The sequence below is a fragment of the Folsomia candida genome, unplaced genomic scaffold (assembly GCF_002217175.1).
Source record: "Folsomia candida strain VU population unplaced genomic scaffold, ASM221717v1 Fcan01_Sc004, whole genome shotgun sequence".
Classification (NCBI taxonomy): domain Eukaryota; kingdom Metazoa; phylum Arthropoda; class Collembola; order Entomobryomorpha; family Isotomidae; genus Folsomia; species Folsomia candida.
The window spans coordinates 8,389,951-8,413,919 of record NW_019091196.1 but is presented as its reverse complement, the minus strand read 5'-3'; the positions used below and the strand labels follow the sequence as shown (position 1 = coordinate 8,413,919).

The window sequence follows — 23,969 nt, the reverse complement described above, 5'->3', positions numbered from 1 at the left end:
AAATAAAAATAGTCGGATTGAGGAACAATTTGTTTTGCAACTTTTTGCAAAATGCATTACAATAACTTTCTCTTTTATCGTTCGGCTGGTTGGATACGTATTTTGGGCGGTTTATCCGTCCGAGAGGGTCTAAAGATAGGTTAAAAATAGAGTGAGGTGAAAGTGGACTTTCACTTTTGCATTATTGTCTTATCTGCATGTTCTTACGTTTTAAAACTTTGAGAGTTTTGCAATTACAAAAATTAACTACTTATAAATATCCATTTTCTCAGTATTTTTACCCACAGGCTCCAGCTGAAATGGTGTGAAATGCCTCCTTAACATATTTATTGAACAAGTTTAATCTCTGCCAAAATACCTAAACCCAGCTAATAAACAAGCAAAGACTTATATCCTCTATCCTCTCTTCTCCTCTGCTTTCCACGTTTTTGTACGAAAATAAATAAGTAAAAGCTCCCAGAAATCCTCCAAACTGGGAAATATATCAATGACTCCAGGAAATAGAATAGGTTTGCATCTAATCTCAACAAGACAACAATGAAACGGGGAGAAAAAAGCTAAATGAGATATTTCTCTTGAGAACGTCCCACGCGATCGGAGAAAGATTCAACTTCGACTTTCTTCAAGAATTTACAACCAAACTCCAGCATTTTGATCCCACGAGGCAGCCACGCTACGCCACGAGTACGTCGCGCCGCACATAAACGTACGTACATACATAACTGCTCGTGTTATCCATCCGGCATGGGGAGAAAAGTTATCTTTGCTAACTCTTCTGCCAGGAAAGTCCTTGGAATAAAATACATTTTTATTTCCGTCAAAGTGACATCTCTGAACTTTAAAGCCGTGTTGAGACTCTGGGACTACCCTTCTTTTCGCAGTGAAAGAAAGAAAGGATTTAACTTGGAGATTATCCAGTCAAACAGAAGACGGAAGGGGAAGGATGGTCCCATTTTATGCAAACCGTGGCGTGCAAGCGAACATAGGAAAACGTACCCGTGGTAATTTTCATCCGTGGAAAATTCTACTGGAATTTGACATGGTCAGTCGTCGTCGCCGTCGTCGTCGTCGAGGACAGTAATACTAAACCGAAACTAATAAGGGCAAGAAGTTGCATACCTGCATGTCCTCAGCTAGCTGTCGACACGTCCCACATTTTAATATCCAACTCTTTGCTGAGGAGGTCAACTTGTTGTTCCGCCCACCCAGCAGAATTTGTGGGACAAAAATGGCAAGGCAAAAAAATATGTTTACTTCTGGTCTGGACGAAAGTACTCTAGAAAAAAAGTGTCAATAAGATCTAATATCAATTGTAGGAACTAAACGATGTGAAATAACCCCGCTCACAAAGACCGAGTTAACATTTTTGGTCAAGAAAAACATTTTACTCTTGAAAGAAACCCCACCCGATGTTGGCTAAAAGTACATATTTCCATCTTTCCGTTTCGTTTCATTGACCATGTCTCTTTCAGAACAGCTCCATTAATCTCCGCCCGGATTCCAGTTCTCAGAGACAGCTCGAAATTCATTATTATTATTATGAGTTGCTTCCCCACGTCCTTTTACGTTCCTCGGTTTGGAGGAAGTAGAGAAAACCTCACTCTTGAGAGAAAGCGAAGAAAACAAAAACATGCTATATTTCAGAAGAAACGTTACATGGGTGGCTGGTTGGTGCTTTCTTTTGTGGCCAAACACACGGTCATGTATTGTACAGTACAAAAAAACGACAGCTCAAGTGGGAGTTATTATATCGCTGTACCCACATTATCATACATACGTTATTTTACTTCAGTTATGCACCATTTGAATAAAAAAAAAGTCTAGAGAGAACAATACTTTAGCATTTTCATGTCGTCAGATTCAGTCAATATTTTTTTGTCGGAAAGATGATTGATATATGAAACTGAAAAACTATGAGCAATTGCTCCTGATCAAAATGTTTGAATTTTTGAAAGAAGCCTGAGTATAAAATTTCAATAATATACCAATAAACATTATTTAATATTTGAAGTATATGTAAATTAGGGCAAAATATTGTTACAGCCTTGTTACTTTAATAGTAATTATTTCCAATTCATTATTCGCCTATGTCGTCTCGGTTTGGGATCTTCTTCCAGTTGTCCAAGTCGACGCGACGACAGTGTCCACACCTGAAATATTGGCAGAGTATTGCCTTCTTCATGGCTCCAGGGCCGATTAAAATGCAGGCGAAAAGTATTCCCGTTATGGAGAGGATTGTGCCGAACAGCGCCCAGAGCCAGCATGGAATTCCGAATTTCCAAAAGTCCTTAGGATTTCTTAACATTTCCGTGCTACTGACAGTCGACATCTTTAATTCGGGTGACTCAGACAAATTCCTGAGGGATGTGATTAAAAGACAATATTAGTGAAAAGATAGTTTTGCAAAATGCCCAGTATTCATACCAATTCATTTTCACTTTCATGCGAGATGCGGAAACCTGGCTTGACAAAAAATGGTAGAAAGGTTTCTACTAATTGTAAGAAGAATTAGCTAAATTTAGTTGACATGAGGTACGAGTATGTATGATGTTCGAGATTGTGCCGAGGATTAGCCAAATGTATTTTTATTCTCATTACTTCGAATTAAAATTATGATAGAAAATATATAGTCATAGTCCCTAATTTCCAGAAATTCATCTTTTGTCTATTTAATGAATGTCTAAAATTCATACATGAACATGAAGTTTTGATACTACCTTTCCAATACTATAAATACTTTATAATTGCTAAATTTTTATAAAACTCCTTTACAAAAATGGGTTAGGAATGAATATAATTAAAATTTGGACAAAGTTAAACGCCATTATAAATATTTCTGCTAAAATATACGCGCATCTTAATATCAATTTTAATCTATATCGATTGTTAATAAAGTACTATATTAGCCGATTTAATAAAATATATAAATATTTTTAAATTATTTAAAAATGCCATCCAATTTATTTTAGATAATACATATTCTAATTTTCTACCACTCTGAATATTCATTTATTTCCATCAAAAATTTGCAATAGCATCGCTAACAATAAAAATCTTATACATAAAGTAAGTTAAGCGTATAAAAAAAGTAAAATGCTTATTTAAAATACACATTAAATATTAATTAAACTAAAATCTAGAAGAAAAAAAATCCCTCCAAAAAAACACAAAGCAACATCGCATCGCTCCGCCATAAGTAACAGCCAAAAAGCCAACAATAAATATATAGGAAATAGGATAGGATCCATATACATCCATGATAGGATCTTACATCGTCATTCGTTAACAGGTAGTCGAGTTAATACATGATTTAAATACGTCAGCCAATCATATTGTACTTAAATATGAGACACGCGTATTACACAGATTCTTTCCTATGTCTTCTCCATGCTCTTTTTTTTTAACGGACAACATTCCAAGATTTTGTGAAAATAAATACAAGTCCTGACATTAGTGACATTGCATTGCATTACTCAGCTCAGTCTCAGTCCAGTCTTCTTCACGTACTGAATCTCATCATTTCTTAATTTTTTCGTATAGACTTGCAGCAACTTCATTAGTTTTTCGTTTTTATTTTTTTCTCAAGTTTTCCCCTTCTTGTTGCTTTGACGCAATCTTTAGTTCAGCTTTTTTTTAACTCGTCCCAAATTCACAATTTTTTGACCTCTTCTTCTTCCACATTTGCTATTTTAACACAGGACAATGCCCTGGCCCAAGAGCAAATCAGTCCAGCAGCGCAAGTTGCTGACTCCGTTACAGGAATTGAATCAGGAAAAAGATCGGAACGGTATAAAAAAAATTGTGGTTTTTTAGATTTGTACAATTTTTTTTTCTATTTAGTTAACTTTTGTTATTTTCATTTCATTTAAAGTCCGTAATCTACGAGGTAGAATGAGTCGTAAAGCCAAAGACAAAGAGTTGTATTCAAAGTATCAAGATTTGTCTTCAGCGGATTCTGGGAATGAGGGACAAGATTTTCCGTCTCAAAATTCTACTCTTAACGGAGATAATGGATATCTTGAGTTAGGTCAACGCGTCATGATCAAGATAAAACAAGAAATTGCAGAAGAAGACGATATTGATTATCATGAATTGTATCTTCAAAGGACTAAACGAAATCCGAAAGTGCCAAAGGGAAATCATGCTTGTATAACTTGTGGAAAGGTAAGAAAAGTGATAATTTTGTGTTTTTATTTGGTATTAAATAATTAAATTTAAATTCATAATATTATATAAATAAACCGTCGCAAACGCGCATACGGAAGTAGCTTCAGACCTACTTCACCCCAAACGGTCCCACCACAACTCGGGAACACTTAATTTCACTCTATTTCACCTATAGATTAATTTTTTGTAAAAATCTCATTTTGCCCCGACCACACCCCCTGGCGACGAGGGGGTGTGGCACAACTCCGGAACACATAATTTTACTCTATTTCACCTATAGATTAAATTGCACTAAAAATCTCATTTTGCCCCAACCACACCCCCTGGCGCCGAGGGGGTGTGGCACAACTCCGGAACACATAATTTTACTCTATTTCACCTATAGATTAAATTGCACTAAAAATCTCATTTTGCCCCGACCACACCCCCTGTCGCCAAAGGGGGTGTGGTCCGGTTGCCCCCAAAAGTTGATAGGATCCTCCCCCTGGGGTCCTATGTATGATGGCGAAAACCGATTTCGATTATCTCGATCCGTTCTCCTGATATCCTGCTGACAGACAGACGGACAGACAGACAGACAGACAAAGTCTTCACATAAAGTAGCTGAAGCTACTTAATAATTGATTTTAGTCGTTCGTCTACTATTCTCAACTTCGCCAACATCATTCCCGTCATGCAGTTTGGATTTGTGAAGAGGCTGGATGTAAATTTGAGTATCATGACAAAACTCAACTTTTCAATCATTTGAAGAACGATCATGGCAAGAAGAAGAATGAATTGCTGGACAAACGAAATCAAGAGTGTCCCATCTGTTTCAAACGGTTTGACTCGCCACAAGGCGTGTTGGAACATCATCGAGCGGATCATGATTCGAAAGGTAATTGTTTCATTTGTTTATTCGAATATTATTTTATTTTATCTATTATTTGTTTAAGTTGAAGTTTAAAGCTGTTTATTTTTAACAACAGATTACAATATTTCTTATTTGTATTTGTATAGGAAAGTATCCTTGCAAACATTGCGGGAAACCTTTCTTTTACTGGCAATCGAGGAAAACACATCAGAAATCATGTGGGAAGATTGAGCCGAAAAAGAAACCACGATCCTTGAAAACTGTGAAGCCTGCGAAGACCGTGAGGCCCGTAAAAGAAGGTCGGGTGAAGAGAGCTTATCGGCGAAGGGTGCCGTTATCGCTGAAAAAGGATCGAAGAATGGCAACTCCAGTCCCACCTCCGCCACCAATGGTGTTCAGTAATGATGATGATGACAGCGATGACGAAGATACAATGTCTGTAGAGTCCTTGACCGTGGATTCAGATACTCCGCTGGACTTATCGATGAAAACGGGAAAAATTTGGAACACCAAGCCTAATAACAAGGGCCCATCGAAACGCAAAGGTAACCCAAAGATCGAATAGTTACAATACCTTTTATTGTGGATAAAATTACTAAATTATAATGGATTGCTTCATTAGTGTCAGGCAATAATACTGCGGTTTCAAGTCTCTCATCAGTCAAAACTGGGTTATCGGAAGAAGCTCAGCAACAACTTTTGAAAAGAGTGATGGAAAGACGAGATTTTCTTTTGGATATCGACTGCAGCACGGCAAGTTTGGACGTTGTGATGATGTGCAACGAAGCTGTTGAACAAGGTAAAGGTCCAGGGACACTTTTGTATATTAATTCTGTATTACGACACGATTATCTTTATTTTATTTTATAGCTCGTCGCTTGTATTTCGGGGAGAGAATGTATTACCGCAACATTGATTTGGCCTGCCAGGTATTTACAAAGTGTAAATCCCAATCCAAGCTTTAATTATTTAAGCTACAAATTTTATTTGCTCAATATTTCAGGCACAGGCTTTGGCAAATTTCTATCTAGCTCGGCATGAAATGGAAACGCGAGCCGCAGCATCTGGAAATTCGGACCAGAATTTTAATCAGGACAACATCGACGTGGTTGGGATTAACGTTGATGATGCTTCACGCGCAAGCTTGACATTGGATTAACTTTTACTTTTTTTATTGAAACTATGCACGTCTATAACGCCAAAATTATGCTTTATTGTGCATGTTCTTATACTTATATTGATTGTTACTTATCGTACCCAGGTTCATGTATTTTATTCAGATAAGTTAATTTTTAATGCAACCAAACACAAAATGTAAAACCACTTTTAATGCCATCAAATAAAACCATTTAACTTTGTATGAAACTGAAACCTACCTTTGAGATTTGATGCGTTATCAATTTGTCATTCCTTCAATTATTATGTGGACACTGACATTGCCTGCATCGTATCAGCCACTATTGATAAGATATTGATTAATTCATCTGAAGCACACGGATGCATGAAAATTAAGTTTGTAATTGAATAGTTCAGTTTTGTCAGTGCATTCGTGCGGGGATAACACATTAAATTCCTAAGAATTTAATCTACACCATGATGTCGAAACTAGTAGTGAATTCGTTATTGTGCTCGACATTGGTGTTCCTCGTCATATTTTCCCAAGTTCACGGACAATCGACGACCTTCTTCCCTCCAGTCGATGACACGATCGTGGATGCCGGAGAATTAGGGCACATTCGTGGGTCGTACTCGCTACTATCACGGCCACGATATGGCAATCGAGACTATTATTACTACTACACCGGCATCCCGTACGCTGATCCGGCCTCTTACACTGAAGATAACCGATTCAAGGTGAATACGATTTACACATGTCAGACATGAGGTTATTCTGTGACCGATATTTTTTGCAGCCCTCGACCCTGCATAGAGGTCCGCTTACTAACGATAGCAGCGTGTTCATTGCCGACAAGTCGTTGGTTTGGTGTCCTCAAGCAAAATTGATAAATTTCCCCACGCCCGAAGAGTCTGGAAGAGAGTACAACTTTACAGAAATGCTTCGAGCTGCTAGTCATCAAAAACAAAAAATTCGCCAAGATCCTATTTCCGCAAAAGGCGATGGGTTCATGGGTCAAGAAGACTGTTTAGTTGTTACTGTCAGCACTCCAAACGTAGGGCAATTAAATTAATTTAATGTTTGGCAAAGCTTCAGTACTAATATTTTGGTATTGACTAATAATAGATTCAACGAGTTGGAGACCCAGAAATTGACCCCAGCGACCTTCTCCCAGTTATCGTATTTTATCATGGAGGTGGTTTCAATCAGGTTTTTAACTTCACTTTTTCCAGTTTTCTAAATCTAATAAATCATACGAAAATGTGTATTATTTAGTTTTGGGGGTCAGTTTTTGGAGGACATCGACTGCTCAATCGCGATGTGGTACTAGTGTCGTTAAACTATCGGTATTAAATTATTACTTTGAAATATCTTCCAATTTTGCAGTTAGAATTTATAATTGCTTAATTTTTTTGTAGATTGGGGATTTTAGGTAATTATTTACTCTAACCACATAAATTTAAAGAACGGCCTTCACCCTTTCTATAATTTAAGGCTCATTGAATCTTGGCGTCGATGATGCACCTGGAAATGCTTTGGTATATGATGCCATAACTGCGCTTCAATGGGTTCAATCCTACATTAAACATTTCGGAGGTGACCCTAACAGAGTCACCGTTTCGGGTACATTTTTTACTTAAACTATAAAATTTATCCAATAGTATTCTTTTTTTAACCATTTCACCACATCATCGTATCCTTAGGACAAAGTGCTGGAGGTGTACTAGCAACCACCGTCTTTTTGAGTCCTATGTCGCAAGGACTAATTCACAGGGCAATCGGCGACAGTGGAAGTGCTTACAGCATTTGGGCGACTAACATGTCTCCGATGAACGATCATATCCGTTTCGCGACATTTACCTCATGCAATTACATCATTGACGATGCCCCCACAGAAGAGGACATTGATTTCCAAGTGTTAACGGATTGCATTAAATCTCTCACCCTTGGAGATCTCGTTCAGGCTCAAAAAGATTTTGGAGTATGGACATAAATACTTAAATATGCAACTCACATCCACGAATTTCAGAAAATATATGGCTTCCATTTATGTAATTGTGCAGGTCGCCGAGAATTTAGAAGCCAGAATGGGATACGACGCTTATGTTCCATCACTTCAAAGTCCTACCATAACACACCCAAGATGCATTGTGGAATCGCCCAGTGATGTCTTGAAAAATAAGAGGCAAGCAAACGTCCCTTTGATGATTGGTGTGACTCGGCATGACGGCAGCTTTGTTTTTGATGGGACCTACTTTGATTACCTCGTCGCAAATGGACTCCATCTTAATCAGACCTTCATTAGGAACGATTTTCTAAAAATTTTCCTTAATGGATTTGGTATGATGGTCACAAGTTTTTGCTAAATTGCATGTCAAATTATGAATTTTTTCGATCAGGATTTGTTGACACAACTGGAGCATTACTGCATTCACTTATCCACACTTATGTCGGCGAGGCTATGAATTCCAATGATTTTAATGCTCAGATTCCAGGCATTTTAGATGTGTGTAGATACATTATTATTCAAAATATTTATGATTATGTATGACGATCAATTTAAATATTTTGTAGATTTACACCGTTCTTGGCTTCAAAGCTGGGGGTTTCGGGCTCGTAGAACAACACTCAAAATTGAATCCCAGCTCGTATTACTATGCGTTTGACTATCAAGGAATGTGGTCAACGTATCTAGTAGCTGCTAACAGTGGGACACCCGTTCCTGGAGGCGTGGCACACGTGGACGACTTGATGTATCTGTTTCAACTCTTCCCCTTATTTTCACAGGAAGATATTGAAGTTACAAAAAGATATGTGGATTATTGGGTCAATTTTGCGACATTCGGGTAATTTCTAGTTGATAATACGTAGTAAATGTGTTATAATATCGTAAAATTATGCTAGGAATCCTAACGGCCAAGGAGACGCTGACACACCTTTTCCCAAATATTCTGCTGCAGATCACAAATTTCTGATCATCAATACAACCGATTCGGCTGGGACGTGGTGTCGTGATAGTTGGATCAATAATTCATTAGAACTTATGTAAATTAAATCGTTTAAAAAAAGATATTAAAATCCGTGTTTTTGAATTCGAAATTTTTAAATAAGCTTCTTTTAAATGTGATAAATACAATCTAACATATAAACTAATTAACATTGCATAACTGCCCGACAAAGACACCATAAAAAACTAACTACATGGATAGACGCTGAAGGACATGATGATCAAAAAGTCGGGCCCTTTTCAGACACAATTCGTCTGGAATTTCATTACATGCAATGTAATCTTGTCATCATTTCCAAGAACATGAATGTCAAGTTCTCAATTGCTCCATATATGTATAATTAAACTATTTTATCTATTAAATTGGTCAATTATAAATCAAACATTGATTATTACATACATCAAATACTTTCTAATCAATATGTCACTCCTCTTTCACTGATTACATATCTAACCTTTGCTCGTCATTTCTTTCCTGCACATCGAAATCAATACCAACCCACGCAGACAGTAGTAGTGGTGGTGGTGGTACTGGTTTGGCCATAATTTTTCAAAATGATGCCTAAAATTTTGTCAATTGTGTGTTTTACTTTCTTGGCGACTTTTGCATTCGGTCAGGAATCGTCAACTTCGTTTCCCTGGCCAAGTTTGCCAACTTTGCCACCGGATGCCATAGTTGATGCGGGTGATTTGGGCGAAATACAAGGAGCCTACACTTATACTTCCCCCAATGGGAAAAGGTTTTATTGGTTTGCCGGCATCCCCTATGCAGATCCTGCATCTTATACGGGCGATAACCGGTTTAGGGTGAGGTTATACATATGCAAATTAATATCCATAAGTTGTGGCGTAAATAAATAATTTTTGATACGCAGCCATCTTCTCTGGTGACGGGCCCACTTTCATCGGATAAGCCATTTCCTGCCGTAAACTTTCTAGTTACCTGTCCTCAACGAGACATTTTCTACCGGACCAATACGAATATGAGTGATCTTGGCGAGGTAATGCAGACCTATAGGAAAAGTCTCACTAGGAAAAGTCGAGAACAATTTAAGGCCAGTCCGAGATGGATGGGAGATGAGGAATGTTTGGTCATTAACGTGAATACCCCAAAGGTTGAGCATCTCTTAATTTCAATTTAAAAATTCGAGTTAGGTAATAAATTGTGATATCTCTGCATGCAGATTCCAAGTGCAGGGGACACGACGCTGCTGCCCGTACTATTTTTCATCCACGGAGGATCCTTTGATTCAATTTGGGGAGGAATATTTGGTATGGTTTATTTTATCGGGGTACATAAATCGCCAAATGATGCATTTTATTATGCACTCTGTAGGCGGACATCGATTCATTAATAGAGACGTTGTGGTTGTAACAATAAACTATAGACTTGGACTTTTGGGTACTTAATTCATTTTAACGACTTATTTCCGGATAAGGGAAATATGTAGTAGTATATATTTTGGTAATATTTAGGTTCTTTAAACCTTGGAGTGGACGAAGCGCCTGGAAATGCAGCAATGTAAGTATTTTTAACAATGCTCCAATCTTATTTGCATTAAGATCTACACGGGGACGAAGAGAACTACAATTTGTCACCATCGTGGCATTAGGTACGATGTGATCACTGCTTTAGAATGGACGCAAAAATACATTCATCACTTCGGAGGAGACAAGGATAGTGTAACCGTATCTGGTAAAATGCAAAACACTACTTGAACCGTGTCAACTATTTAACAGACCACAATCATTAATCATTAATCATTAATATTCTCCAACTACTTGAATTAAAGGTCACTCAGCTGGGTCCGTCATGGCCACGCACCTTCTCACGAGTCCTTTAACCAGAGATTCCAACCTATTCCACAAAGTCATCGGACTTTCCGGAAGTTCTGTGAGTGCATGGGCCACGTGTACAGATCCTGCCAGCAATTATTTGAGAACGGCGAGACATGCCAACTGCAATCAAACTGATAATACGGAAATTGCGTTATGCATGCGAGGGAAATCCATTGACGAATTAATGCAAGCTCTGAACAACTGGGAGGTCCCAACACCATACGATTTGAAATTAAGCGTCTAAAATATTTTGGTCTGATAATGACACTAGATTTTGTTTTATAGGGTGAGGAAACAGCGCAAGGAAAATTTGGCTTTGACGCTAAAATACCATCCCTGCAAACCTCGCCATTACCGAATACACCAATTTTTATGGACGAAACTCCACTTCAAGTGTTTCTTCAAGGGAGACAGAAAGATGTTCCAGTGATGCTTGGAGCTACGCGGCATGATGGATCATTTGTAATGGAAGGAACGTACGAAGACTTTCTCCTGCGACAAGGATGGCTGGACGACATGACGAAATTGAGGAACGAGTTTTTCCCTTTGCTGTTAAACGGGCTGGGTTAGTTTTAACTGTTACAATTCGTTATTTTCACTAATTTGCATAATTGGTTTATTTGTAACGTAATTAGGAATGGAGGATACCACTGGAGGAGCAATGCTGCATTCCATGGCGCACACGTATCTTGGACCCGACGCAATGAATTCGGACAATTTCACCGATATGATTCCCGGAATGATTGATGCGAGTCAATTTAAACTATTTAATTGTATAAATTGGTATTTATTTAGTTTACTAATCCATTTTTCCAGATCCATTCCGTTATCGCATTTAAAGCTGGTGCTTACAATTTGCTGGAGTTACATTCGAAAGTAAATCCGCAAAGCTATTATTTCGCGTTTGATTATTATGGGTTTTGGACGGTGGACGGAGGAGATGTGATTCCCGGAGGTAAGTCATTCACCATGAATCACAGTTCCCCCTTTAACTTACAAGTTATTGATAAATATTTTCTTTAACTTGATTATTTCAGGAGTAAGTGGAATATTTTACGAAATATCGCTTGAAAATTTCATCAGTAAGTTATTATGTAGGTTGGGCATATAGACAGCATTTTCTACCTTTTCCAAGCATTTCCTTTGGTCGTTTGGCCACCTGATTTGGCCGTCAGCAGGCGTTTTGTAGACTACTGGGTCAACTTTGCAGAATTCGGGTACGCATTTTCATCTAATCGGCGTTATAGTTTAGCAAATCATAATTGATGAACTAATCTTTCGTCAGAGATCCAAACGGGCCAGAAGGATCTGACATTTTATTTCCACCCTACGACCCACACACTCACACGTACCTCATTATCAACGGATCAGATAAAATTGGCTACAACTGCAGAGATAGCTGGATTGATAACTCGATTGAAATCAAAGATAATCAACGACCTGGGTGGTGGCCTGGTCCAACATTGAGACCAATCATTTCAACACCGTCTGGTTCTGATACTCCTCCAACCACGACACCAGGATCTTCAGATTCAACAACTACACCTGGGTCGTCAGATGCCACTACGACGTCCGGATCTTCAGACGCCACAACGCAACCACCACAAGACACAAGTACAAGTACTAATCCGACCTCAACAAATACCGGTGAAACGTCCCCAAGTAGCACCACCGAGTCAGGAGACAGTTTCGCAAATTATACCAAACCTTTCAAATTTGTAATCTTTCTGTTCGCAATTGCTACTATTTTTCATTAACTGGAGTGCGTATTAAACAAATGAGTGTCATTTTGAATTTATTTAATTACACACGAGACAACATTTATTCAGACAATAACACATTTCAAATTTACATTGTCGCCAAATTGAGATCATAATATATTTGTATGCAACATTTATTTTGCTTTGACATTTTTCTTCTTTTTCGGCTTTTCTTCACCGCCACCACCATTGATGACCACTGCTTTCTCCTCATCCAGTTCTTCAGCAATAGTGTCAGTGAAGTTATCCTTCCTCTCAAAATATTCATAATTCAAACATTCTTCCGCATGCTGAATTGCGTTCTCTGGATCTTTCTTGAACATGAGAAACAATCCTAAAGAAAAAAAATAAAATAGCGTCAGTTAGCTTTATCTGAAAATTCATGAAATTGAAACCGCTTTTAGAAATCCTTTACCTTGAATTGCAGCCATTGAGATCTTTTTGTCCATTCCCATCAAAACGTGCAGAAACGTATCGGCCAAGTCGTCACTCGCTTTGGGATAGAATCTCTTGAACATTTTCGTAATTTGATTTGCAGTCGGGTAATCTACATGGATCCGAATATCAACTCGTCCCGGTCGGATTAAAGCAGGGTCCAATTTATTGATATGATTCGTTGTAATAAACAAGATTCTGCCCTCGGTTGAAGCCACGCCATCGAGAGAATTCAGCAATCCGCGAAACGTGACCTTTGACGCTCCAGCTCCTTCATATGCCAAATGCGACGTTCCATTACCGTTGTCCTCGCCTTCACGACTTTTGAAAGCTGCGTCCACATCCTCCAGAAGAATTATGCACTTGTCCGGAGTAGAATTCATCAACCGGTTGAGTTCATCGTCCGTGAGATCCTTCGCAGAGAGGGACAGGATGCAGATGTCGTATCCAATTTCACCAGCAATGGCTCTGATAAGACTGCTCTTTCCAGTGCCGGGTGGCCCATGGAGAAGATAACCGCGTCTGTACGGGATTCCTCGATCCATGTACCAATCTTCAGAGTCTAGAAACTCATTGACATCCTTCAACAGCATTTCCTTCACACGTCCCGCAGTGATGACGGAGTCGAGGAGACGCCTTCGTTTCGGCTGTCCGAAGGAGTTCCAGTCACTGCAAGAAATGCAGTAGAAGGCGGTTTTCTTCTCGTCGTGATCCCTCTGACTTTCCTTCGCCTCGGTGAGAAGTTCGTAGAGCAGGTGTTTGTTCCATTTGTACGTGGACAAGGTGATGAACTCGAAGGGGACCTTGTCGCAGACTAGTTCGGGTTGCTGTCTCCGCTCAATCCTGACCCAGTGGGATTTGTACTGAATGTAATGAATTCCAAAGCCGGGTGGGGAAATGAATTCGTAGTCTTCCTTCCCGTTTTGAAGTTGTTTACTGGAAAGGGTAACGCTCCGATTTTTAAAGTCGTCCCCCATATAAGGTTCCAAGACTTTGAGGAGGGCTTGATATAATTTGTCGTCATTGTGGTAATAAGTGTGACGCATGGTGGCAGCGAGTCGAATTTCAGCCTGGAAAATTTGCAGATAAATTATTATGACTTCCATCTTTTCATAAATTGAGAAGCAAATTATTGAAAATTGGAACATTGAATTACACGAAAATAACTAAAATTTCGAAAGTTTTCTAACCATGAGAGAGTCATTGCACCGCCGGAAGAATCCAGAAATAATTCTCAGCAAGATCCACCCTACGATTAAAATGGTCCCAAGTGCAGTGCCGAGAAAGAAGAGATTCTCCAGCAAATATCCGCCACTACCGGACGCCATGATTTCTTCAAACGGTCAGCGGAATAGGATCGTCTTGCTCTCTCAAATCCCAAACCTCGACTAAACTTTAGACGGAAAATATCCCAATATTTATGTAGCTGAAAAACGTCAGGATTATTATTCGTTTTTTAAATGTCAGAGTTAATAAGACTTTTCATTGTCCTGCAAGATACACACACCCAAATTCATGCAGGGAAATGAGTCATTTTCACATAGATGTTAAGCAGGTAACATGCAACCGGCTAACAAGTCATGATAAATTGCATGTAATAAAGTAATATGTATGTACATACGTTCAACTAACAAACTACGCAAGCAGAAACAACAATATCAGAATGAACGAACCCAATTCTACGTATTACCGAAACGTTTTTAGATTGCAAGTCTGCCAACGATTCGCAAAAAAATTGCACAGTAGTGACTCTGATGTTACTCACTCCTTACGTGGTTTTGAGTAGACTGCAAAACTTACAATGAGCCACACAACTGGGTTTAACTATGACAAAGTAGAATGACACACCTTGTACAAGTTGTACTTATCTTGTCGTAGATATGCACTGGTTTAAGTGCATCCGAGAAATGGCAAAATATGCTACTAGATAAGTCTTATTTGTGTAATAAGCTTTGTCTCGGCTCGGAAGTTAATGGTAATAAATAAAATGGTCGCTTTCGCTGTTAAACAAATTCTGTACGCATCTCACTTTCAGACAGAATTTCATGTCTCACACGCAACGTGGGTGTTATAAATACTATCGATTAATTGATTATTTTTCCATGTTCTGATAACACCTCCTGAGCAACTTTTACATAGTTCGTAGTGAGCAGGAGCTAAGTAAGTGTCGTCTAACGGATGTAGACAAATTTATTTAAAAAACTATGTAGGTCATTAAATAGATCGATTATCGATGGATTGGATAAGCAGTTTTGTGGTTTGCTATCACGTGTTAGCCAAACAAACAATTCAATTCAGCTTTGGGTTTGGCACCAGTGTGTAAATGCCACTATCGAAGTGTCGACCCATGAATTTTTTAGTGTCCAGAAATGTGGACAGAGACAGACACACATGAAAATGTACTCGGAGTTTGACAAGGGGACATAAGTTGAGACACGATTCATAGGAAGGCATATTCTTGCATGGAAAAAATTGCAGAATAAAACATACTCGTATGTACATACACAAAACATAATTATAAATAAATATAGACATCTTAATCTAGTCGTAGCAAAAAAATCATGAACAAATACGATGACTATTTAGATTCGTAGTAAATCCTGATCAATTGCTCATTAATCGCAGTCAACTACATGAATGTATATATTATCTACATGTAATTATTAGTTCATTATTGTCCTTGTCGATCTGTAGCGTCGTAGATCCTAGATTAATTGCATTAAGCAACAAATTTACATACAATGACAACAACACACGATTAAATTTACTGAACAAATTAAGCTTTTAATCCAATTCATACCTTTTTGGAATGCGTACAAACATGAGAACATACTGACATTGCATAATAACTTCAAAGTTGTTTTTCTTTTGCTTTGTCCAGCAAGTAATTTCTTTTCATGCAACTGAAATGTGTTCCTGTTCTTCAAAAACCAGCCGCCCATTGTTTCTTCCTCTCATTACTTTCAAATCACTTATTCCCAGGCCTCGAGGCAATGCAATTATTTCTCGGATTATGCGATAATTTCGATCCTCAGATGCGGATTGTTTCCCTTCAATCTGCCAATTATTATGGTATTTTAATGTATTGTCTAATTAACGATTGGATGAAAAACATTAAACATTGCATTACAAAGATTTTGGTCTTGCAGTATTTGATGGTGATCTCTTCTGGTTGGAAGCCACGGATATCAGCCATTCTTCGAAAGTATCCAGTAACAAATGGATCAATCCGTCTGTAAATAATTTAATATTTGGAATTTATTTTGAGCGCATTAGTAGCTCTAAAGTAAATATTCAAATGAGTTACATATTTACCTTCTCGACTCTGAAAGTGGGGCAAAAGTATTGATCGGTTTTTGCGAAGCTTCCATAGGGCAAACTTTTCCTTGGAAAATGAAACAGTTCTTGATGTCTTGGATGGGGTCAACGTTCGAGCGTGAAATCCATGGCGTTGTGAGATCCGAAATGTTCCCATTCGTACTTTTTCCCCTCTTAAGTTTGGAAGTTTCTCTTGACATCATCCAAGCCCAGTCGTCAATGTCGTCATCATCGTTCTCGGTGTTTGTACTGATACTCTTCTTTTTTTCGGGGGTCATAAAATCTGCAGTGATCTCGTCTTGATGAGCATCCACACTTTTTGTAATGCCGTTCTCAACCATCATGCCCTTGAGCAGCATGTGGAGAAGAATGTCGGAAACCTTCTTCTGTACTTCAAGCGGAGGTTTCTCGTCTGCAGGTTGTCCAGAAACATATCGAGGTGACCTGGGCGTCAGTGTTCTTGGGGTCAGATTTTTTTCAGAGTGCGGCGTGGTTTTCTTGCTGCTGGCGGAAGTACGCTTTGAAGATCGGACTGGACTTGTCGTTGGGGTTTGAGGTGGGACTTTCTTTGATACTGAACCACGGCCACTTTGTTGGTGAACAATTTTGTTAACTTGCGACCCCACTTTAAAACTTCTCCTGCCAACAGACTGATCAAAAAGGATTCCAATTTTTCTTTGAAATGCAGGCGTATTCATCTGTTTTCGGGTAATTGTTCCGTTTGTTGCCAACTTTTCTAATGCTAGCTGAACCCAGCGTGCCTTCTCTGGGGGAAACATACCTTCCGGCATTCTGACCATGATTCGAGAAGAAGAATCTTGATCGTCATCATCATTTTGTTGAATCTTTGATCGGGTGAGACTTTCACTTGGTCTGCTCCAAACTTCTCGTTGGTTTGTTCCAGGAGGAGATTCTTTGGCGCAGAGCTTTGATTGTGTGGCTACAAAATTGTCCGCTTGAAACCTGGGGGCGAGAACTATTTGTGTTTTCATACTGGTTGCGGTTGAAATTCCCACAGTACTTGCAGCATTTTTCGCATATTCGGAAGCATTTGGTGGAATAATGAGCTTATTTTTAGGTGGATCAATTTTTCTTTGTGACTTGACAGACTCGTTGGGTTTATGTTTCGGTTTTGCCATGTGTATCATTTCCAGGTGTGGTTCCGTACTGGCAGCAACAGCAACTTCAGACGACTCATTTTTAGTAGTTCCTGCAGTCTTATTCCGTGGCTTATCATGAAATTTTGACGAGTTTCCAGTGCTGGTGATAGTCTCATTAGTGCTGACCGCGTCCAACAAGGGCGACGGTGAAGTGGTCACACGGATCTTGGACGCGCTTTGGCTCTGTTTTGGCTGCAAAGATTTCCTGGTGGTTGTTGGATTTTTGGGATTCCTTGATTTTACTATTGCCGATCGTGGACGACTGCTTGGAGTAGAAATTGGACCTCCGGATTGTGATGATGTAGTATTGTAACGTGGGAAAAGCGTCAATTCTTCATTGGTAGCAATTGTAGTGGATTTCAACATGGGATACATTTTTTGTGGACAAAAATTAAGGATGCCTGTTTATAAATATTCATGACAGGGACTTAGACAAGGGGAATTTCATTGCGAAATATATTATTATTTATTGGTAGTAGTTACAAAAAGCATGCCAAGATACCATGATTACTATTACGTCGCATTACACCTGCATACTCGTAAAAATAGCTTGAAAAGGTTACCCTCTTGTATTACATTTTTTGTCGCCAATTCAAACTAAACAATCATTCTTGCTTGATCATTGCTTGATCAATTTCTTATGTCAAAGTTATGCAAGGTGTGTTTAATTATATTGCATTGCATTTCCATCGCTGTATTCAAATTGGTGATCACCATGAAGATGCAGCTATAGATAGATAGAAGAGCCAAGGCCACCTAAAACTGTTACAAAAGACCGACCGAATGAACAAATCAAATACACGCACTTTTTATTCCTCGTTAGGATTAGTGGCAAAAAAGTGCAGAATACAAATGTTCAATGTTAGTTTGTACATAGTTAGTGGGAGCTGGGACACCTTATGAATTAACCATTACACAAACTAGCATCATTTCATGTATGAGTTTACAATCGTCACATCCTTTACTGCCTATTGTAATATCATAGCTTCGAGATCTGGGTAGTAAGTAATTGCAGCTGGGTTCATTTAGATTTGGAACTTAGACCGAGTTGGTCGTAAAAAAGGTTCGCCAAAATCTGCAAGCAATTTGTATGTTAGTATTTGGTTCTCGGGAGATCCAATGTCGCAATAGATCGAAATCAACTATTTTCAGGGAACCCGAAAAAATACTCGATTAATTTAATTTATCAAGTGTTTTCAAAACTCACGAGTTAAAAACATAGTTTACAACAAGTGATTTGTGAGGATTCTTGATACGTGACGATCGTGACGATAGACAAAATTTTTGCATGTGCAGAAAACATTCGTGCCTTTTCATGGAAGTCGAGTTATGCATTTGGGTTGGGAAAATAAACGTGATATTTGTCGTAAACATTAAATAATACAATTCTCGTCTCAATTATCCAGTTTAGCTTGTGAGAGTTTATCTATCTCATATGTCAATAACCATTAAAAGCCGTTCAAATATATTTGTTATTATGTACGAATGAGTATACATGAAATATAACCGACTAATAAAAACATGAGCTGAGAAAGAAAACCTTAATTTTCTCACTGGAAAAATCTGCAACAACCGAACATCGTCACGTTCTGAAATCTACCCAGTTTTATATTATCGTAATATCAAAGTTGACTTCAAACGGTAACATAATCAGACTGACATTCAATCTGAACACATCCAATCGTCAATCCGGGTAAATTCGGGTAACAGAAAAAAATGTGGGAAACCACATCTCGGGAACTTTGAAAAACTCGTGAGATTCTGAGTCATACATCGTCTTACTTCCACAATAATATTAAATTGTATAGTTTTTAGTGTAATCTGTGCTAAAAAAAGAGTAGAATTATTTTCTCAATTAAGTAAAATGTCTCATATTCCCAACCCCGTCGTCATATTTTCCACTGGAGCGTTGCTTCTCGTGGCGACGATTCTTTTTGGATGGGTTCTCGTCCCAAAGTTTATCCAGGATCAGATTCGAGACGTAAGTTTTTAACAATTTAAATTTAAAGTGGAAAATGAAATGAGGAAATTTCCATTAAGTTATCATTATTCGGTTCAAGAACAATTTTCACAATTGGCAATTGAGGAAAACAAGTCTGCATATAATTATCAAGTGCTTTTTGCTCATGCATTGCATTTTTACGATACGTTGAACCGAACACCGAACTGTTTATATTAGTCAAAACTTTATTGTAATGCAAAATATTATGCAAATTTTTATTGATTTAACTGCGTGAAACTATAGTTGTGAGAATTATTTATCATCGTAGGAGCATAAATAAAAAGTTCAGTCATCTCTTCAGTGTTTGTTGAGTGTTATAAATTTCGTGCTAATTAAATTAATGATTTTCATCTCGTTGTATAGCAAGTCAAGTTGCGAAACGGCACCGAGGTGTTCGAAAAGTGGGTAAACGTCCCCATTCCCATCTACTTTAAGGTGTACCTGTTCCACGTCACAAATCCTGAAGATGTTGCAAAGGGCCAAGATCCAAAATTACTCGAAAAGGGGCCTTATGTTTTCAGGTGGGTACTTTAAAGTCAAACTAATCGGTAAAACAGACGAAAATACTAAACAAATTAATTTACAGAGAATTACGAGAGAAGATTGAATTGCAAGAAAATATTGCGGAAGGAATTGTCAAGTACAAGGAGAGAGTAACGTATTTTTTCGATCCTGAGCGATCCGAAGGTCTCAGCGAAAATGATGAATTGACTATTTTAAATATTCCTTATGTGGTATGCTCGTCTGGCTTTATGACCATTTTACGATTCAATGTCCAGTCATAATAGTAAAATTATATTACTTACTTGCTTAAGGCTATGGCTCAAAAAGTGTCAGAGCTAACGTATCCCCTCAACACGATCGGTACCACGTACATCGTAAAGTTCAAACAAACGCCTTTCATTAAGAAGACGGTACGAGAAATATTATTTCAAGGTACGTTTAGTACTTTTCCATACATTATGTTCCAGTAATTAGTATTTTAACTAATCTATGTGTTACTATCATGATTCTAGGATGGCATGTGCCAATGGTCGCAGAGTTGTCAGAATTTCTTGACCAAGAGTTGATGCCAAATAACACGTTTGGATTATTTTATGGGGTATAATTTATCATATTGAAAATAAGTAGAAGTCGATGATACCGCTTTCTCATAATGCTTTGATGTGCCTGAAATTTCAGAAAAATGGGACAGACGATGGTTTCCTTGAAGCTGATGCTGGATTATCGTCAGTTGAAAACTTTGGGAAAATAGTATCTTGGAGAGGTCACAAGGAATTGTCGTGGTGGAAGGAAGGGTCCCATTGTAACGAACTGCTCGGAACTGATGGCTCGATATTTCCCCCTTTCGTTACGAAAAAAAGAGTTCTTCGCATATTCAATGCTGAACTTTGTCGCTCATTATTCCTAACTTTTCAAAAAGAGGTGACCTTCTTGGGGATTCCTGCGTACCGATTTACAGCACCGAAAGAAATGTTGGAAGACCCTCGAACCAATGTTGACAATCAGTGTTATTGTCTGGAAGATGAGCTGGAAGATTGTATTCGTGGTGGAGCACTTGATTTAGGGACTTGTCGAGACGGTAAATTTATATTATTCTTGGTATTAATGAAAACCTTATGAAGAATGGCTTGAAATATTTAGGGGCACCGGTGGCCATGTCCACGCCACATTATCTGGACGGATTTGAGGGGTACAACAATAAATCTGGGTTGATTCCAGATAGAGAGAAACATGGAACAATCGTTGATATTGAACCTGTATGTTGCAGTTGTAATTCTTGAAGATTTTTTTCACTCTAATGCTAATTGTGAGTAAATGATTTGCATTTACATATTTAGACAACCGGAATTGTTCTCCATGCTCATAAACGGATTCAAATCAACATCATTTTGAAACCGGTGGGAAGCATCCGTTCCTTATCAAAGATGCCAGATATGTTTTTCCCTGTCGTTTGGGCAGATGAGGTTAGTAAATAATTTGAATCACAATATCAACTCATTCTAATTTACTTGATTTGTCATATATGTATGTATATGCAGACGGCAGAATTAGATGAAGAACTCGCTCAGCAATTGAAATCGCAACTGATAACTCCACTGATAACGCTAGAAATTACAAAGTGGGCCGTCTTTGGCATTAGTCTTTTGCTAATTTTTTCCGCCTGCCTTCGTTGGGTGTCTCGACCTAAACCCGAACGACATGACCCGGAAAGTACGGATAAAATGTTACAAGTTGACGGAATCTCTTTCAATGCAAACAATGGTACAAGAATTATTCGTAGTGAGAAGGAATTATCCAAGGACAAAATTAGTGCCCCACTTCGGCCATTTCTAACTTAAGAACGTCAATATACATTCCAAAGTTTTTTTTTACTCCGAAAATGTTATATACACAACGAAACAAACTAAAGAAAACTCTATTGCCTTAATGATTATGTGCGTACTTCCAAAGTAAAATTTTATGAAACCATGTAGAAGACTGTTATTGAATCAGAAACTGTGATAGTGTATAAGTTTGAATGATTTTAGAATATTACAAACTTGTACACGTTAGTATTTAAGATTATCGAAATTCCAGCCAATGTTATCCAATTTTCTGACTGATTTATGTAAATATAAATCGACTGTATCTACGCTCGGCAATGCGATTAAGTAGATAAAAATGTTGTGAAACGGTCTAGGAGGACTATTTTGTAAACTTTACAGTTTTATTTTGCTTCGCCAAGCTTAAGTAGACAACCATAAATCTAATAAAATGTAGTTAATTATTACATACATGAAAATTTTTGTTGATTTTGTATTCCCACATTTCATACATGCATACATCACTTATCACTAAACGTTTTGTACTGTATGACTGGAATTGACAGTCCAGGGAACACATTCAGCCCATTACAATTGACATTTTCGTTCAAACATAAAACAATTATTTTAATCCTCGTGAATCGGAATTGATACCGAATTACCATGCTGCACGTGCCATTAAACTAATCGACATTACTTACCAATCGTCCCTGATACACCAATTATCCAAAGTGTGATATATACCCATCCGCATATTGATGCCATCAGGGTAAGTAAATGCGACGCACATCAACATTAGAAATCCCTCGAGATTATCCTGACTGCCACAACTATCAATCGATTCCTCATCACAAGCAAAGTCTCCGGGGACGAAATTTCTCCTGAAATGTAACCCACGCTGGAGAAAGCAATACTTAAAGTGCAACGAGTATCATTAAGATAATCGACATCAGTAACTAACTACATAATCAATATGTTGTCAGTGTGGTTAATGAATTTTTGTGCAAACATGCTTTCTCCATAAATAGAACGAACCGACGCCTATGAATTCTCAAACACAAAAGTCATTACGACTTATCTCTTCAATTCATTTTAATTTATCACCAACTCAAATTTCAAAGCCAAAATGTTTTTCAGAAACCATCCTCATTCCGTCATCATTATTCTCATCCAAACCTTCTCAACACTTGCTGCTCAACGTCTCATCTCCACAACTTCTGCCCTTATAGAAAATCAAATCCCACAGCACAACTTTCTCCCAAAAACAATGTTCTTTTACAATGGTCATGCCGCATCCAATCAAACTCCGGAAAATCTGGTCACTGACGACTCCTTGGAAAACGTGCTCCCTGATTTGGAAGGCTACCCCGCAAGCTACCTTCCCCTCATAATTGGCAATTTTGGCAAAACTATACGAAAAGTGCACACTCATCTGACCTCATTTATATTTCTCGCCGTGCTCAACACCCCTCCAGAAATGGAAAAGTTTATCCATGATAACGGAAACCGTAGGAGGGATCGTTTTATTTTCGTAGGGGCTGAACCATCTCTCCAGATTCTATTCCGGACCGAGGTTATTCGAGGTCTCAAAGACAAGATTGGATTAGTAGTCACCCCACAATTATTGAGTGATGATGACCCCACATCAGTCCAACTTCTCATCGATCCCATCGTGTATAATCCCAGAGGACAAATGGAGTCAGCGTTTCTACCCCATGGACAAGATTTGTTCCAAATATTGGCCGTCAGACCTCTCATGGGTCGTAATTTAAGAGGACGCCATTTGAAAATTAGTGGTTGTCTCCTTCCAACCTGGCTCTATCGCATCTCTGACGAGTCCTCACCTCAAGGCGTGCAACATGACGGGTCCAACTATCGCATCTTTCTCGAAGCCTCACTCAAATTCAACTTTTCTTTCGAAATTGACGCTCCCGTTGGTCAAGGATATGGTTCATACCTTCCAAACGGAACTTGGACCGGGATGGCGGCCAATCTATATTACACC

At 38.4% G+C, this 23,969-nt stretch overlaps 4 protein-coding genes across 7 annotated transcripts; 2 read left to right on the top strand and 2 right to left on the bottom strand.

Moving 5' to 3' along the window:
* The first annotated feature begins 3,339 nt into the window (after nt 1–3,339).
* LOC110849567 (esterase E4) lies at nt 3,340–12,786 on the top strand. 4 transcript variants are annotated; one of them, XR_004834625.1, is made up of 15 exons: nt 3,340–3,503; nt 3,699–3,787; nt 3,872–4,164; nt 9,763–9,951; nt 10,020–10,259; nt 10,329–10,416; nt 10,481–10,546; nt 10,621–10,666; nt 10,758–10,840; nt 10,938–11,191; nt 11,269–11,548; nt 11,619–11,731; nt 11,800–11,942; nt 12,082–12,200; nt 12,269–12,786. XR_004834625.1 is itself a non-coding variant. In XM_035850854.1 (12 exons), the coding sequence occupies exons 2-12, from the start codon at nt 6,614–6,616 to the stop codon at nt 9,184–9,186; spliced, it is 1,896 nt and encodes a 631-aa protein (XP_035706747.1). In that variant the 5' UTR covers nt 4,026–4,164; nt 6,549–6,613; the 3' UTR covers nt 9,187–9,236. The 4 variants fall into 4 exon arrangements, 2 of the variants coding, with proteins under 2 accessions (XP_035706747.1, XP_021952688.1); XR_004834624.1 differs by having other exon boundaries at nt 3,340–3,787; XM_035850854.1 differs by lacking the exons at nt 3,340–3,503; nt 3,699–3,787; nt 9,763–9,951; ... (9 more) ...; nt 12,082–12,200; nt 12,269–12,786 and adding exons at nt 6,549–6,874; nt 6,934–7,191; nt 7,263–7,346; ... (6 more) ...; nt 8,712–8,983; nt 9,042–9,236 and having other exon boundaries at nt 4,026–4,164.
* Nucleotides 12,778–15,066, bottom strand: LOC110849568 (mitochondrial chaperone BCS1). The gene is made up of 3 exons (XM_022097001.2): nt 14,369–15,066; nt 13,159–14,248; nt 12,778–13,077 (listed from the first exon to the last, which is right to left on the bottom strand). Exons 1-3 carry the CDS (start codon nt 14,504–14,506, stop codon nt 12,878–12,880), a joined length of 1,428 nt encoding a protein of 475 aa, XP_021952693.1. The 5' UTR covers nt 14,507–15,066; the 3' UTR covers nt 12,778–12,877.
* Nucleotides 15,067–15,956: 890 nt separating this feature from the next.
* Nucleotides 15,957–18,044, bottom strand: LOC118435340. Its single transcript, XM_035851293.1, has 3 exons — nt 16,494–18,044; nt 16,309–16,411; nt 15,957–16,235 (listed from the first exon to the last, which is right to left on the bottom strand). The coding sequence occupies exons 1-3, from the start codon at nt 18,029–18,031 to the stop codon at nt 16,074–16,076; spliced, it is 1,803 nt and encodes a 600-aa protein (XP_035707186.1). The 5' UTR covers nt 18,032–18,044; the 3' UTR covers nt 15,957–16,073.
* Nucleotides 18,045–18,625: 581 nt separating this feature from the next.
* On the top strand, nt 18,626–22,435 carry LOC110848490 (lysosome membrane protein 2). The gene is made up of 9 exons (XM_022095720.2): nt 18,626–19,637; nt 20,022–20,179; nt 20,245–20,392; nt 20,474–20,594; nt 20,675–20,760; nt 20,841–21,240; nt 21,303–21,418; nt 21,500–21,625; nt 21,701–22,435. The coding sequence occupies exons 1-9, from the start codon at nt 19,521–19,523 to the stop codon at nt 21,998–22,000; spliced, it is 1,572 nt and encodes a 523-aa protein (XP_021951412.1). The 5' UTR covers nt 18,626–19,520; the 3' UTR covers nt 22,001–22,435.
* The last annotated feature ends 1,534 nt before the right edge of the window (nt 22,436–23,969 follow it).

Coding starts and splice junctions, on each gene's coding strand:
- LOC110849567 (XM_035850854.1), top strand. CDS start 6,614: ATGATGTCGAAACTAGTAGTGAATTCGTTATTGTGCTCGACATTGGTG. Junction 8,644..8,711: donor AGATTCCAGGCATTTTAGAT/GTGTGTAGATAC, acceptor AATATTTTGTAG/ATTTACACCGTTCTTGGCTT. Junction 8,984..9,041: donor GTCAATTTTGCGACATTCGG/GTAATTTCTAGT, acceptor AAATTATGCTAG/GAATCCTAACGGCCAAGGAG.
- LOC110849568 (XM_022097001.2), bottom strand. CDS start 14,506: ATGGCGTCCGGTAGTGGCGGATATTTGCTGGAGAATCTCTTCTTTCTC. Junction 14,249..14,368: donor GGTGCAATGACTCTCTCATG/GTTAGAAAACTT, acceptor CAAATTTTCCAG/GCTGAAATTCGACTCGCTGC. Junction 13,078..13,158: donor CTCAATGGCTGCAATTCAAG/GTAAAGGATTTC, acceptor TTTTTTCTTTAG/GATTGTTTCTCATGTTCAAG.
- LOC118435340 (XM_035851293.1), bottom strand. CDS start 18,031: ATGTATCCCATGTTGAAATCCACTACAATTGCTACCAATGAAGAATTG. Junction 16,412..16,493: donor CCACTTTCAGAGTCGAGAAG/GTAAATATGTAA, acceptor AATTATTTACAG/ACGGATTGATCCATTTGTTA. Junction 16,236..16,308: donor ACTGCAAGACCAAAATCTTT/GTAATGCAATGT, acceptor AATAATTGGCAG/ATTGAAGGGAAACAATCCGC.
- LOC110848490 (XM_022095720.2), top strand. CDS start 19,521: ATGTCTCATATTCCCAACCCCGTCGTCATATTTTCCACTGGAGCGTTG. Junction 20,761..20,840: donor CGTTTGGATTATTTTATGGG/GTATAATTTATC, acceptor CTGAAATTTCAG/AAAAATGGGACAGACGATGG. Junction 21,241..21,302: donor TTTAGGGACTTGTCGAGACG/GTAAATTTATAT, acceptor TGAAATATTTAG/GGGCACCGGTGGCCATGTCC.